Raw genomic sequence first — 15,712 nt, forward strand, 5'->3', positions numbered from 1 at the left:
GGGCGGAGGCGGCGGCGGCGGCGGCGGCAGCAGCGACGGACCCTCCCTCGCCTCTGCCCCGACAGCCCTTTCACCCTAACACGCTCGCGGCGCGGCCCCGCCTTCCGCTCCTTTAGTGAAGGGGAAAAAAAAAAAAAAAAAAAAGCCAAAACAACAAAACAGCCGCCGCCTTGCCTAAAGACTGGAGCCCGGTCGCGGCTCGTGCCGCTTCCGGGAGCGGAGGCGCGGCCCCGCGGCCCGGAGAGGAGGAGGAGGAGGCCAACATGGCGGCGCGCAGGGCTGGGCCGCGCCGCCGCCGTGCCTGAGCGCCCCACCGCCCCGGCTCAGCTCGCGGCGCCCACGCCCGCACCCAACCTGGCCCGGCGGCTGCGGAGCTCACGGGGCAGGAGCGCAGGGGCCCGCCCAGGCGCGGAGACCGCGCGGAGGTAGCGCCGCGCCGCCCGCCAGGCCCTAGAGCCGCAGCGTCGCCGCTCGCCGGCCGGCACGGCCCGGAGGCCCGAGCCATGGAATCGGAGGAGGAGCAGCACATGACCACGCTGCTGTGCATGGGCTTCTCGGACCCCGCCACCATCCGCAAGGCCCTGCGCCTGGCCAAGAACGACATCAACGAGGCCGTGGCGCTGCTCACCAACGAGCGGCCGGGCCTCGACTACGGCGGCTACGAGCCGATGGACAGCGGCGGCGGCCCCAGCCCCGGCGGGGGCCCCCGGGGCGACGGCGGCGGGGACGGCGGCGGCGGCCCCTCCCGCGGCGGGAGCACCGGCGGCGGGGGCGGTTTCGACCCCCCGCCCGCCTACCACGAGGTGGTGGACGCGGAGGTGAGGAGGGGCAACCCCTGACCCCCGCGGGCGAGGCTGCCCGGCTGCAGTGGGTGGAGAGGGGACACACCCCACTGAGCTAGCGGGCGCCGGAATGGGGGTGGAGGGCTCTCGTCGGGGACCGAGGTCACTGGCCCGGGGTCACGTGGGGGAGAGGGCCCCGTAGGGCAGAAATCCGAATGGGAGTTAGGGCCGCGGGACGGGGTGGGAAGGATTTCCTAGGGCTCGGGCTGAGCCCGCGGACGGAGCGGGTTGGAGGTCGGGGATGGGGAGGAGGGTCCAGGGCTAGCCTCGGAGGTAGGGGGCGGCCGGCACGGTAGTCTGGAGCCACTAGTGGGGAGCACGCAGATATGTGGGGTCAGAAATGGCGAACTGGTGGACTGGGTTGCAGATTTCATGGCACCGGGTTTCAGTGGAGGCTTGCAGGAGGCACCAGGTTCGGGGTCGGAGAAAAAGTGGGATGGGCCAGCTAGAGTCGTGGCTTTGCTAGGGTCGTGGGATTGCTGGTGGTGGTGGGAATCGGGTGTGGGTTCTAGCCGAGGGTCAGAACGAGGGGACACTGGGCAGGGTCTGAATGGAGGAGGGACTGGTAGGGGCCCGGAATGAAGGTGGAGGAGGGGGCCCAGCTGCTGTAGGTGTGGGGAGGACGGGTCTTGAGGAAGGTCAGGTATCCAGGCCGTGGGGTTGGACGTGGGGAGGGTGGGGCTGAGAGATCTGTGCAGTGATGGGGGCTGGAATTGGGGAATGGAGTTGGGAGCCAGCCTGGATGTTGGTGGGGCATTGGTCAGATAATTAGGTCAGAAATGAGGGAAAACTCGACTGGAGAGTGGTACTGGAGCCACGGGGGATGGTGACAGGCAGGGGGTGGGAGATACGTGGGCGCGAAGGAGAAGGCCCTCCAGGCTGCTGGCTTTGGCCAGACATCTCAAGTCTAAGTGGACAAGACGAGGCCTCTCTGCTTGGGGATGTGCGCAAGCGACATGATGAGAAGATGACAGAGATTGACTACAGTGGGGGAAAAAGTTGAACCGGGAGCAGCGGTGCTGTAAGCAGTTACTTTGCAGGAAAATGGCAGCCGGGAGAGGACTTTTGGTCACATTCATTGATTAGTGTGGCTCAGGGTTCAGCGCTGCACAGGTTTTAAATCAACGGGTCTGTTTTTAGACAGAGACAGGAGTTTGGACAATTCTTCATGAAGCCGAGCCTTCTGAGAGAGCTTTTCCCGAGTAAGGTGAAATCCTTTTTGCAGCAGTTACTGGGCTGAAGTAGCTTGGGAAAGAAGGTCGCACTTCCAAAAAGAAAAGAAAAATAGATGTCTTGCACAAGATTTCTCTGGTTTCCAGACTTTCACACGCTTGCTAGCTCGCCCACTGCCTCAGCTGCGCCATTGATGCGGGCATGGGAGTGAAGATTTGTTATTACTCCTTGTTAGGGAATTAAAAAGGATTCCCATATAATCAAGGAACTGTGCTTGAACGCGTGTTGGGGAATGAGCTGCTGCTTGCCCGTCCCTGTCACTTCTCGCCCTGGGCCTTCTAGTTTGAATCAAGGAAGAAAACCACTGCTTGTTCTGAAGGTGTTGGTGTAACTCTTCCAGCTCAGTCTGTCTTCGTTATGTGAGAAGTATTTTTTTTTTGTCACACCTTTTAATTTCCTGTGATGGAAAAATCTTACTATAACGCTTGGTGGTACATCAACATTCGTTTACTGCAGATACATTAAGCACAAATAATTGAGAGTTTTCGTTTCACATGGGTTGCCGGCTGAGGAGTTAAATAGGTTTTCTACAAATCCCTGTCTTGTAAATAGTGCGTTCAGGCTGTGGATTTGGCCCAGGGGAGCTGAGGAGGGCTGCTGGCTGAGGCCGCTTTGCAGATGAACTGTGCTGGTGTTAAGTGCAGGCCCCCGCTTGGCCGCGCACAGGAGCCTGGCGAGACGTCAGCTCGAGGTCTGCCTCCGTGCTTTAGGAAGTCTTCATGCGTGCCACCTGTGCGGCTTGCCGGCCCTCCTTGCTGTCCACAGTGGGAAACGGCTTGCCGGCCCTCCTTGCTGTCCACAGTGGGAACCTGAAGCTTTTGATCGAGGGACATCGTTAAAGGGCCTGATGTTGCGCATGTGCGGGATGTTAGGTCTTGTGTTAGCACTTTGAACATTTCATTTACCCCTCAGTGGGATGGTTAGTCACATCACTATTTTAGGGAGACACTTAGTGGCAGAACCTGCATTTGAACACAGTTCTCTCTGACTTCAAAGCCAGTGTGCTTTCCACTCTGCTGGACTCCTTTTCAGAGCTGAATTCATTCAGATGCAATAAAGATGATAAAGAAAATGAAAAGGGGGGAGAGACACATCTTGAGGCCCTTGTCAAGGTCTCAAAATGGTGTGGTGAGCACTGACTCAAGGCGTTGGGAGGAATTATAAGGAACAAGATTTACTAAAGCAGAAGAGTTTAGAAATCAACAGTTAGCTCAGTGCCCTTGTTTTACAAATGCAGCCTTTCAGGCCCCGAGGGGAAGTGACTTGTCCCCAGAGCCAGTTCAGAGCAGAGGTGGAGCTGGCACTCCACGGTTCTTTCTCCCCACCAAGGAAAACAGATCATAATGGGCTAAAAGGAAGGAAGAGTGACAGATTGGGCGCACAGTGTCAGCGCTTATGTGATTTACCCTTTTTATTTCTAATAACTGAGTGTTTGAAGTTGTATGAATTTCTGCTTGGTGTATACAAGATTTCAGTTTCAGTGTCCCCCGAAAAGTGTGTGGGAATACACAGAATAAAATCTAATTGATTGAAAAAGAGAAAATGATCACATTTATTTGTGGTTTGGGGACAGCAGTGATTCTGTCGCTCAGTAAACACCGCATGCTTCCGGGTGCCAGGGACAGGCAGGACAATGGTGCACAGAACATGCCGTTTACATTCTAGTCCATCCTAGCCCAGGGCTCTCATTTTACACGAGCTAGCTTCCCAAGGTCGTGTAACTGGTTAGAGAAATCAGTTGAGTAATTTGGGGCTCTGCTATAATTAGGATTTGGCTTGAAAATTCAAATTTGCAAACTAAAAGCAGTTAACTTTTGGTTGAGTAGAAACAAGGAGAACGCAGATAGAAAAGACCCAGATATCTAGCAAAACACAGCTGCACAGAAGGCCACTTTTTAAGTACTGCTTTGTAGAAAACTTGTGTGGTTTTTGCTAGTCTTGCTGGATATAGCTGTAGGAGGAGTGTGGTGCTTGATCTCTGTCTGGAATGGACTTTGAAAGGCTCTCCAAATGTAATTTTGAGTAGTATTACTTCAAAGCCATTCCTCGGCAGAAAAGAGTGTGTTCTATTATGAAAGAGTGTGAGGCCTCACAGCTGCTGTAAATAACCTGTGGTGGTTAATGCCCCAGCCTCCCCAGTGTTCCCACGTGGCTAACCTCCACGTGCTGACCCCTGGTTCTGCACTTCTTAGAGTGTGAGAAGCTTCCGTGATTGTGGTCCTGTGCGGGAGGTCAGTGGAACTTGAACCAGGTATCCTGGGCGTCTCACAAGGCTTAGCAACCATGAAACGCACCTCATCCACTACTGAGTCAACTTTTGTCTTTGGAAAATGCTAAAAGGAGTTTTCTGCAAGGAGAGTCAAATTCACTGAGCAACCTTTCTCAGCTGTCTGGTTGTTAATGTTTCAGGAGTGACATTAGTCCTGTGATCTGACAACAGTGAACATCCTTGTTTTGTTCCTGTTTGATGTGGGCAGCTCTTCCGGAGGCTTTTTGTCAGGAATGTGTGCAAGATTTTGTTGCTTTTTTTGCCTTTTAAGTTATCCTGCTGTATTATATCTAAATCACATAAAAGTAACATTAATTTGTAGTTCTTACCCCATTTCTGCCTTTTCCTCCCTTTAATAGTAAGTACTAGTTAAAAAAGAATGAGTTAAAATACCACATATGTGTATATTAAAGCTTAAAGTTAGTGGTCTTTCCTAATATATTCCTAAACACATAAATATATAAAATTGAACATTTCCAAATATCCTCATAAATTTGAAGCTTGTACAGTTCTGATTTCTGTTTAAACTTTAAAAAGAGAAACCACAGTGTATAGTATATATTGAATGAATAAATTTTATTAATTGCTAGTAATATGTATACGTGACATGTAGTTTGTGACTCCTCTGATTTGGCGCATCAGACACAAAAAGTTTCATGAGGGTTTTAGTGTAAAAAATGAGATGATTCCCCAAATCAGTTGAAGGAAAATGAAATTAAAATAGGGAACGTGCAAGAAGAAGCAGCATAGCCTTGTTTCAGCAATGAGAATTTCCTAATGAGCAGTGTATGTGTCTCCTTGTGGGAATATGTCTGTGAGTTCATCTAACGGTTGGGTCCTCATCTCGTAATTGCCTCGCCATGTGCTTTTAGAATGAATGTAATTTGGCGTGAAGGAAGTACCTTTCATGTGTCTCTGTGTGGGTCTGCTGTAATCACTGTAGATTGTGACAACTTTGTACAGCATCATAATATTGTTAACTTAAAGTTTGAAACCAGTTTCAATATTGGGAAGTCAATATTGTAATGTTTTAACAATTTGAGGAAGTTTCAACTTTAATAAAAAAGCACATCAGGGTATTTACATATTTTTATTTTTGCCCAAATATCATATAACGTTTATTTGAATCTGATTCTGAAAGTAAGAAATGCTTTTAATAAGGAAACATTAAGAACTATGTAGTAGAATCTTTGAAAACTGGAGTTTAGTTTTCTGGGAAATTTTTCATATGTGGAACACCAGAGAGAAGTAAAAAGTAAACACATAATAGAAGATTGACCCGTTTCAGAACACGCCTGTGAATTTAAAGCTCACGCAGTTCACACAGTTCAAGTACATTTTCATATCTGGTTTCCTATCAGAGTAGAAAGGTTTAGTCCAAACCTGAGGTGATGGAGGCCAAGTCCATTTGACAGTTCTGAAAAGTGACAGGAGCGGCTCCGAGGAAATGGAGGGGGCAGAACACCCCGAGAGCAGCCCCAGGACAGCGGGCCGGCCGGTGTGCGCGGGGTGCCTGCACAGCCCCTACGGAACTGAATTTTGAAGGCTGCCCGGCCAGAAGGGTTCAGTGTGCTCTGCTTAGAAGGCTCAGGAGTGGAGCTACATCTTAGCAAGGTTTCAGTTTTTATAAAAGAGAGTTCAGACACCTGAGACTTCACCTGGGACGATATTTCGGTCTGAGGGTGCTGGATCACTGAGGTCTAGGGCTTTTGGGTAAGAACCAGCACATGGAAGATTTTTCTCTCTGTCACTCTGCCTTTCAAATAAATAAATAAAACTTTTTTTAAAGTTGTGCTTCACTTTCAAAGGAGCGCATGTAGTTTTCTTCTCGCCTTTCCTCCAGACTTTTAGTTTCTAAGTTTACGCTTCTCGTTAAATTCTCATAGGAATTTTTATTGTTTAGTATTGTCACATTTTCTGGTCACAGTTGATAGATAAACTTTCTGTTAATCTCATACTGGTAGTAGGTGACTTTTTAATTGTTGATCATATCTCTGGGGAATTTTTGGCAAAATATTTTTATAACCATGGTGTTTATAGGTTTATTTTTCTGTCCACTATTGAGAAACTTGGTTCCTACCATTGGTGAATTACATTTTTATTTTTGTGTGTGTGTGTGGGTGGGGTGTGCACGTGCACGCGCATAAGGGAAGTGAAATCTACTTGTTTTAGAGATGGTTACCTCAAGCTGAGTAATGGAATGTGTAACTATAGATTTGATGTGTTTTTATTTGTTCTGAAGAAAAGAATTAACCCAAGTTGAAATTTTATTCTGGTGATTTCTCTAGAAATTAAAATGCTTCAGCCATGATGCCAGGGTATATGGAATCTTTCTAGGTCTGAGTTGAAGATCTGATTGTCCTCTTACAGATAAGCAGCTCTTAGGTGTTAACTAAGTCTACCCACTTCTAAAGATAAGCTGCTTTGTTGTAGTACACAGTGGCTTTCCTGTAGTATCCAGCCAGCTATTTGTACTGTGACATTTGATTGACATTATTTAATGTGCTTTCACTTAAGTCTAAAACAATGATCTAATAAACAGCATATTTACATGTTTTTAAAGATTTATTTGTTCAAAAGGCAGAGTGATGGAGATCTTCATCTGCTGGTTTAATTCCTAAGTAGCTGCACCAGTGAGGCTAGGCCAGGCTGAAGCCAGAAGCCAAGAGACTATCCAGATCTCCCATCATCTGCCACTTCCTAGGCACACTAACAAAAAGCTGGATTGGAGTTGGAAAAGCCGGGACATGAACCTGTACTTTGATGTGGGATGCAGGCGTCCTGAGCGGCAGCTGAACCTGCTACCGCCACCATACTCACCCCAGCACTTACATGTTTTTTATCAGCAAGTTTTCAGAATGGTTTCTGAAGTTAACGTCTTTCTCAGAAAGACTTGAACAGAATTCTGTTGCCAACATTTTTCCATTTCTGCTTAATGTGCTTTTTGATACCAGCTTTTCATAAACACTTCAATATTTCTTTTGCTTTTATTTTCTTCCCATTTCTCACTTCTGCATTGTCAATTTCGGTTTAAAATTGAATTGCTTTCTGAAATGTTTTGTTAGCAGTTTAAAATGTAGTTTAGATCCTAGAAAGTAGGGAGGCATTCCTTACTGAATGACAGCAGCATCTATGGTCTTAGTTATTCTAGACTCCTTGCTCTTTTCTCGTGTTGAATAACCTGCCGTTTCTGTCGCTAACTATCTTTCTTGCCTTGCTCCCCATCCCCACTGTGACTGCTCTGGTTCTGTTCTCGGCCCTTTTCTTGCTCCTTCTCTGTGCCACTCACTCTGGCACCAGGCTGAGCTCTCTAAAATCTTAATCATGCGATAACCTTGCTCAGAATGTCTGATGGTTTCTCATCTCTTGTAGGCGCAGTGGAAGCTTTTTCTTGGAGGTCTGCACACTTACCCCGCTGGCCTTACCTCTTGCCCCCCCCCCCCCCCCATCTCCTGTGCTCTCCCTTGCAGCTTAGGTGCCGTCTTCTTCCCCACTCTCAGGACTCCCTGCTGGGTCTCCTCTGCCTGCCAAGCACTAATGTATTGTTCAAGGTGAACCCAAATGGCGCTTCTTGGCTTCTTGTGCTTGTCTCACACCACTGCATCTTCCCGCGGCATTTTATACCTGCACGTGCGCATCTGAAGCAGCAATGGCGTTTCAGTTAAAAATGATCTGCTAACATATGGGTGTCTGTCTTCCCATTAGATTGATTAGATTCCTTTTGTCTCTGTGTCCTCAGTACTCCAGGACTCACAATAATATTTTGGTCTTGACCTGGCAATTAAAATGCCACGTTGGGATGCCTTCATTCCATATTAGTTAAAGTGCCTCAGTTAGATTCCTGACCCTGCTCCTGATTCTGATTATACACACACACACACACACATTCATACATAAATATATATATATAGGTATATGTATTTTGACTGGGTAGAGAAAGATGACTTAAATGAATGGAAAGAAAATTGAGATGAAATGGAAGGTCGAACGGTATTTAAAGAGTGTTAAACTGGGGATTTTGGAGACTGTGTTTCGTTGCTTGCCAGCCATGTTATTAGACAAGTCAGTTTGCCTTTCTGAGCATCTGTTTTCTCTGATATAAAATAGACATCTTAGACGGGATCTGTGGTTCATTGTTTTCATTCATCGACTTCTTGGAGAAGATAAGATCTGAGGCCTCTCACACATGTAACCATAAACATAATGCTGAAGCTAAGTTGGTACTGCATTCTTACTTTTCTGAACTTAACACATACAGACTTTATTCAAATAATTAACACCAAATTGGTGTCTGTCCATTAACAGGATAGTAATTTTGAAAGACTAAAAAGTATTACATGTTCTTAGAAGAATTTTGCATAGTCTCTAAAAGTATTTGAAAACTTTGCCACTGAGGAAAATTGGATTTCAAAAAGGCTGAATTTGCCTTTAATCTAACAAATACAGAAAAGAGCTTCATAGCACAGCACTGGGGGCTAGAACTCAAGTTTTATTATCTCATCGCTGCTGACTGTGAGGAAACGGCAGAAGGTGCTGTTCTGGGGGACTTTCACTTTTGAGTCCCAGTGGAAGCGGTAGGACAGCTTCTGCCAGGTCGCCATACCTGCCTTTCGCTCCTTTTCTGCACCCGCTCCCACCACTCCTCACCCCCACCATTATTCTCACCATGGGGCCTGTGACCTGTTTTTAGAACATTGGTAAATGTGACCCCAGGGTGTTTTTGATTGGCCTTCAGTTTACCTAACAACTCTTGGAGACTGTATTTTGAAAACAGCTGTCTTTAGAGCTTTCTCTGGACAAGAGGGAGGGAATACAAATGTATACCTGAGTAGCATGGCCTCCCCTCACCGCCTGTTCCCCAGTGGCCTGCGGCAGCACGCAGGCACAACCTTATCTGTCAATGACCACAAGGACATTCCTCGCTTGACTGGTCATTTGTGTACTTACATGAAATCTCTCGTGTCTGCACATTTTTAAGAGGGTGGGACTGCTAATTCTGTTATTTTTTTTAAATGGAAAATAATTAACATTCTCAGAATTAAAACTCTAGATTTATATTAAATAATAGTTTAGATCAAATCTAGCAGTTGGGGCATATCAGGTTAAGCTGCTTTGGGATGCCAGCATCCAATACTGGAGTGCTGGTTTGAGTTCCAGCTGCTCTACTTATGATCCTGCTCCCTTCTAATGTGCCTGGGAAAGCAACAGATGATAGGCATACTTGGGCCCCTACCACCCATGTGGGAGACCCAGATGGAACACTTGGCTTCTGTCTTTGGCCTGTCCTGGCTGTTGTGGCCATTTGAGGAGTGAACCAGCAGATGGAAGATTTCTTTCTGTCTCCCTTTCTCTTTCTGTTTTGCCTTTCAAATAAATGAGTCTTTAAAAAAAAATTCCAATAGTAAATACAGGTACCATCCTGAAAATGTCAGGGGAACAAAATAGTTTATAAATAGCCCATTTAAGAAACAAAAATTGCTTTAATTTGTTTTGTGTTTTGTTTGTTTATTTGAAAGGTAGAGTTACATACAGAGGAGGAGAGACAGAGGTCTTCCTCCCACTGGTTCACTCCCCAAATGGCCACAACAGCTGGGGCTGGGACAGGCCAAAGCCAGGAGCTTCTTCTGAGTCTCCCATGTGGGTACAGGGGCCCAAGCACTTGGACCATCTGCTGCTGCTTTCCCAGGCTTATTAGCAGGGAGCTGGATTGGAAGTGTAGTAGCCAAGACTCGAACTGGAGCCCATATGGGATGCTGGCACTACAGCCGGTGGCTTGGTCTGCTATGCCACTGCACCAACCCCTTGATAGATTTTTATTTAGAACCTACTGTATGCTAGGCTTTGAGCAAGGTGTTGGAGTAAATATAGTGATGAACAAATTGGACATAATCCATTCTCAGCTTCATAACTGGTGGATTTCTTTTGCCCTGTGTCTAAAAAAATATAATATTCTATTTCCGAAGCCCAGGGCTTTTAAGAGTTGTGGTGGGTTACGTGTGAAAAGGCTTCTATCAGAAGCATGTGGACAGCCCCTCTAGAGTTTTTGGTGATGTATTTTGGTCTGCAGTGATGTCCACTGCCAGGAAATCAAGTGATTCATTTTTTTCCCAATGATATTTCTTTAATACTATGGATTGTACTTTTTTTTTTTGGACAGGCAGAGTTAGAGAGAGAAAGGTCTTCCTTCCATTGGTCCACCCCCCAAATGACTGCTATGGCCGGTGCACCACGCTGATTCAAAGCTAGGAGCCAGGTGCTTCCTCCTGGTCTCCCATGCGGGTGTAGGACCCAAGCACTTGGGCCATCCTCCACTGCTATCCCAGGCCACAGCAGAGAGCTGGACTGGAAGAGGGGCAACCGGGACAGAATCCGGCGCCCATATGGGATGCTGGCATCGCAGGTGGAGGATTAGCCAAGTGAGCCACGACGCCAGCCCAGAATTTTTATTTATTTGCTTGCTAGATGTTTAATATTTGTAGGTTGATGATTCTCTCAACCATTATCTCTTTAAAGAACGGTACCAGTATTTTAATGACATGTCATTACATTTTGTCCTAAAAACATGGATGTGTAAGTTTTTCCCAGAAAAAAAGAAATTAACTCAGGAACTGGTTTGATTTTAAGAATAAAAATCTCTTATGATTGTTGATAATACACAAAATTGTTTTAAATCTAGAAGAATGTTGGGAATTTTAGAGAGACCTGATAATGTAAACAGTAGTGACTCTATAAATGAAAACCTGTTTGGAATTAGTAACATTAGGACTTGGTTTGTTATTTGTGTTTTGGTTCTTGTGGTCAGTTTTGTGCTGGAGTTGACTGTTCTAAAATAGTGCTTGGAAAATGTGAGATGTACTTTGATTTGTGAGAGTTACTTCTGAAGGCTGCTTCATTTTGAAACGTTTTGGTGAGTTAAAGAAACAACAGAGCATCCGCATTTCACTAAAGTAACTAACATGTTTCTGCATGGATGGATTTTTCCCAGTAAATGTCGCATTTCTGTAATCTCATTGATGACATTTGCTAGCCAGATACCTATAATTTTCACCATAAAACAGTCGTTTCCTGATAAATGTACACCATTCTGACGTCTGTAAAGAGTAACAAGCAAGTCCTGCTTGCTTTCCATCACTGTTAGATCTGTGTGGTACAGGTGCAGCACACACCAGCGATGCCAAGCATCTGTTAAAGATGGTCAAAGATCGGAAACAATGCGCAGTTACCTTGGATTCACCCAGGTAGTTTATGGTAATATCGAGAAAAATATCAAGAGTACTTAGCAAGGTGCACTTTATAAAATAGAAAAATTATCCATAGACCTGAGTATATTTCCTGCTTTCCCTCTGCTTATCTCAGTAAGCAGAACTTAAAGTTGTAACTTTGCAGATTAATCAGAGCCGGAAGGGGTGGATCTTGGGGTGTTGAGTCTCGTTAGCTGGGCCTGAGAACTTCGGCTCTTGGCAGGCTGGCAAAGTCAGGAAGGGAATCCAGCTCTCTGCCTGGCAGGACTTGTTTTTTGTTTCCCGTACTGCCTTTCTGACATGAGGAAGTCTTTGACTGTAGGCCATCTATAGATCCTTCCTCATAAACTTTCTGTGTTTAATCATCACCATTTCCTTTGTTAGATATAGTTTGGGTTAGGAGGACAAAATTACCACTTAATCTTTCCTCCTAAAGATATTTATTCTGTAATTTATCTCACTTTCACCTTCAGCATTTACTATTTTCATTTTATTTAAAAGGGAGAAAGAGACAGAGATCTTTACTCTGCTTGTTCCCCCCCAAATGTCTACCACAGCCAGAGCTGGGCCAGGCCAAAGCCAGGAGCCTGGAAACAGTCGGGGTCTCCCACCCAAGTACCCGAGCCCCGACCTGCTGCCTCCCAGGAAGCTGGATCAGAAATCCATTAGTTGGACTCCCAGTTTGGGATGTGGGTCCCCTCCGGGAGGACCTCACTGCTGCAGTGGTCAGGATTTCTTGACTTGAGCAGTCACTGGGAAGTTTTATGAAGGTGGTGAGGGTTGAGGAGAAGGCTGGCAGTTGTATCACTTGTGGAGGTGTGGGTCAGTCTGCCAGCTTAGTACCCTTGTTGGCCTGACCCCCGCCTGAGGCAGTCCACAGTTGCACATGGGTATTCAGTACTGAAAAATGAGCCTTAAGAGGCAGAGGCAAATCGCTTGAAACAGTATACCGCCTACTCTGATAATTGTCTGTTTCCGGTATGGATTCTTTAATTCCTTAAATTCTTTAATTCCCTTTTGTTCTCCGTGTATCAAAAACACTGATGATCACAAATACTAACTGGGATATGTTACATACTTGGATAATTTGAAATTAAGTGTTTTGAAAAATGCTTTGGAAAGATGTTGATCTACTAAAAACACTAGCACTTGCCTTGGAATATATATTTTAATTAATTTGGAAATAAAATGTAGTACATATTGTATTGATCTTAGAGGATGCTTTGAAAACCAGCCTTAAAATATGCTAGGCGTATTTATGACTCCTTGCCAATAGACATGCTTTTTCTTGTACTAGTATGCCCTTCTCTCCCTCCCTCCCTTTCTCTTTCCATGTTGGACCATAAGAGTTAATCCATAGGACCAACTATGTGGCCTCAACTTGCTCCTTGCACTGGGTTTTTTTCTACCAAGTAGATTTAACACAGACTTGGAATCCACAGAGATTAGGGACATCCTCATTATTTCAGTCCACTATTTCAGTGGCTGCCACACTGCATGTACTGTTAATCATTTTTCCTTGTGGCTTTCTGTCACAGCTTAATAACTTTCCCTCTTTATTTTTTAATTATATGTTTATTTTTATTTTATTTGAAAGAGAAAACTTTCTATCCTCTGATACACTCCCCAGATGCCCATAACAGCTAGGGCTGGAACACAGGCCAAAGGTAGGCGCCCTGCTTCCCAGGGTGCACTTTAAGCAAGAAGCTGGAATTAGGAACAGAGCCAAGACTTGAAACTGCCACTCCACCCTGCCTTTCAAATAAATAAATAAATCTTTTTTCTTTTTTTAAAGCTAATCTTGCCTAAAATATCCTAAACTGTAGGTTGAAGGTAACAAAATTTTTGTAGTCTTTTAGCAGATGTTCACCTTGTTTTGCAGTTTGTGGAAAGGGAGTTTTTTTTTTTTTTCAAATTGTTACACTGTCGTAGGATACAATTTTGGACGTAACACATTGAATTTGAACTTTGGTATTTGGTGCCACTCCTTTTACTTTATGTTTCTTCTTTAGCTCACTTAAGAGGAAAGATCACAACGGATACTAAAAGAAACAAGCCCTCTGTTAGCGTTCAGTAGGACTGATGGCCAGTCTGTTTCTTTAGCTTTATGAGGTGGCACAGTTGAACTCTGCTTGAGTAAGGAGAGGATTGCTTGTAGATTGTCATTTCTAGAGAAGAAGGAGAAAGTATACTGCAGGGTCATTAAAACAGGAAACTGATGTCTCCTGTTGTTTGCAGAATGTCGTGTTTGTTTCATTTGCTTTGTAATACTGATGAATGATGTTACTGTTCATCCAAGTGAGTTTATTTTGAAGTGAAGCTATTAAGACAGCATCTCCCCCAAGAAAGGCTAATGGAGAGAAAGACAGGGTAGCGTGGGAACCGGTTCCATTTGTTCAGCACTGATAGACTCTGTTGAATGTCTGACTCTACTGTGGCCTGTAAGCTGAGAAACAGCCTCTGCTCTCACGGAGCTCCTGGCCTGCTGCATTGGTTCCGAGGGGTGGGCCGACACGGCCTGGGCTGGAGCAGGATCACCGGATTGCTTCCTCAGAGTAGCTCGTCTGCATAAGGACTCCCTTCTCCCAGGAGATCCTGACGGTGGGAGTGACAAGCCAGTGTGCTTGATAAAGTGTCAGAAAATGGTCAGTTACAAATCCCAAGTGGGTATAATTTGATTTGTCTACTAGATGTGTTTTTCCCAAGCCGAACAATTCCCGACCTACAGAAAAGTTGAAAGAGTCACGTGATGTGCCCTTGCTGCCCTTCGCCTTGCTTCCACGTCTGCAAACCTTCTGTCACGTTGCTTTTTTCTCCTCTGACTCTTATGACACACACACACACTTTTTTTTCCTGAACCTTTTGAAAATAAGATGCAAACATCGTGACTCTTGACTCCTGAATACTTCAGTGTGTGTCTCCTGAGGATAAAGCTGGAATGCCATTACCTCACCCCAGGTACTGACATTTTTGAAAAGTAACTCAATTCTTACTGCATTTTTGAAAGACTTTATAATTGAATCATTTTAAGTACACAAGAAATGTTATTACCTTAATAGGTAATAAAAGGAAAACTGAACAAACATGTTAACTTCTTTCCTTACATGCTTTGTTCCCCTTAGTAAGACTGCATTTATGTATGTTTATTTTGAAAATTGTTCTAGAATTTTAGCATTTTTAGATCCAGAAGGGATCATAGATCTTTGAGTAAGCACTTTGATTTTGTAGATGAAACTGAGGAGTAGAAAGATCAGGTCTTCTCTGAGAGTGGTGACAAGGGATTCTTTTTCCCTCCAGGGGACATTCAGCAGTGTCTAGAGATCTTTCTGGTTGTTACAACTAGAGCTGCTGGCACCTGGTGAGTGGAGGCCAGAGACATTGCTAACATCCTGCAATGCGCAGGGCAGTGCTCTGTGGAGGGTGCTCTACAGAATGTCGTAGAGTGAGGTTACCTAGCTCTGGTCTACAGTCACACTGCTAATGTGGTGGACTTGACGTGCCTCTTGGCTCTCAGTTCTGTGTTCTTTCCACACACCAAAAATGCAGTGCCTTGCTTGCTTTTTCCTTTATTTCTTCACCTTGGGCCTTTTTGTTAAGCCCAACAAATTATTTCATGGCTGTAAGGGTTAAGGCGAATTAGAACATGTTACTTGAGGCAGGCGCTGTGGCGTAATGTATACAGCTGCTGCCTGTGCTGCTGCCAACCCACATGGGTGCTGGTTCGAGTCCCAGCTACTCCACTTCTGATCTAACTCTCTGCTATGGCCTGGGAAGGCAGTAGAAGATGGCCCAAGTGTTTGTGTACCTGCACCCACGTGGGAGACCTAGAAGAAGCTCCAGGCTCCTGGCTTCAGATCAGCCCACCTGTGGCTGTTGCAGCCGTCTGGGGAGTGGACCAGCAGATGGAGGACCTCAATCTCTGCCTTTGCCTCTCTGTAATTCTGCCTTTCAAATAAATACATAACTTTAAAAAAAAAAAGAACATAATACTTTACTCCCATAAGTAAAAAAAAAATGTGCAGAATAACCTTTTGAGCGCAGTTTAGGAAACCATAATAGTATGTTGTTTTTGTTGACATGAGGTTTGCATTTACAGAGCATTTTCACACAAAATTCTTCGTAGTTAT

General features: G+C 45.3%; 1 protein-coding gene across 3 annotated transcripts in view; it reads left to right on the forward strand.

Moving 5' to 3' along the window:
* Positions 1-253: 253 nt before the first annotated feature.
* Positions 254-15,712, forward strand: part of USP24 (ubiquitin specific peptidase 24) — a 152,297-nt gene continuing 136,838 nt past the window's right edge. For 2 of the 3 annotated variants that reach the window (XM_051856428.2, XM_051856430.2), the window contains exon 1: positions 254-818. In XM_051856428.2, coding sequence (XP_051712388.2) covers positions 504-818 — 315 coding nt within the window. In that variant the 5' untranslated portion in view covers positions 254-503. The remainder of the gene's footprint in view (positions 819-15,712) is intronic. The other variant, XM_051856429.2, reaches the window with a different exon arrangement.

The sequence above is a fragment of the Oryctolagus cuniculus genome, chromosome 7 (genome assembly GCF_964237555.1).
Source record: "Oryctolagus cuniculus chromosome 7, mOryCun1.1, whole genome shotgun sequence".
NCBI lineage: Eukaryota > Metazoa > Chordata > Mammalia > Lagomorpha > Leporidae > Oryctolagus > Oryctolagus cuniculus.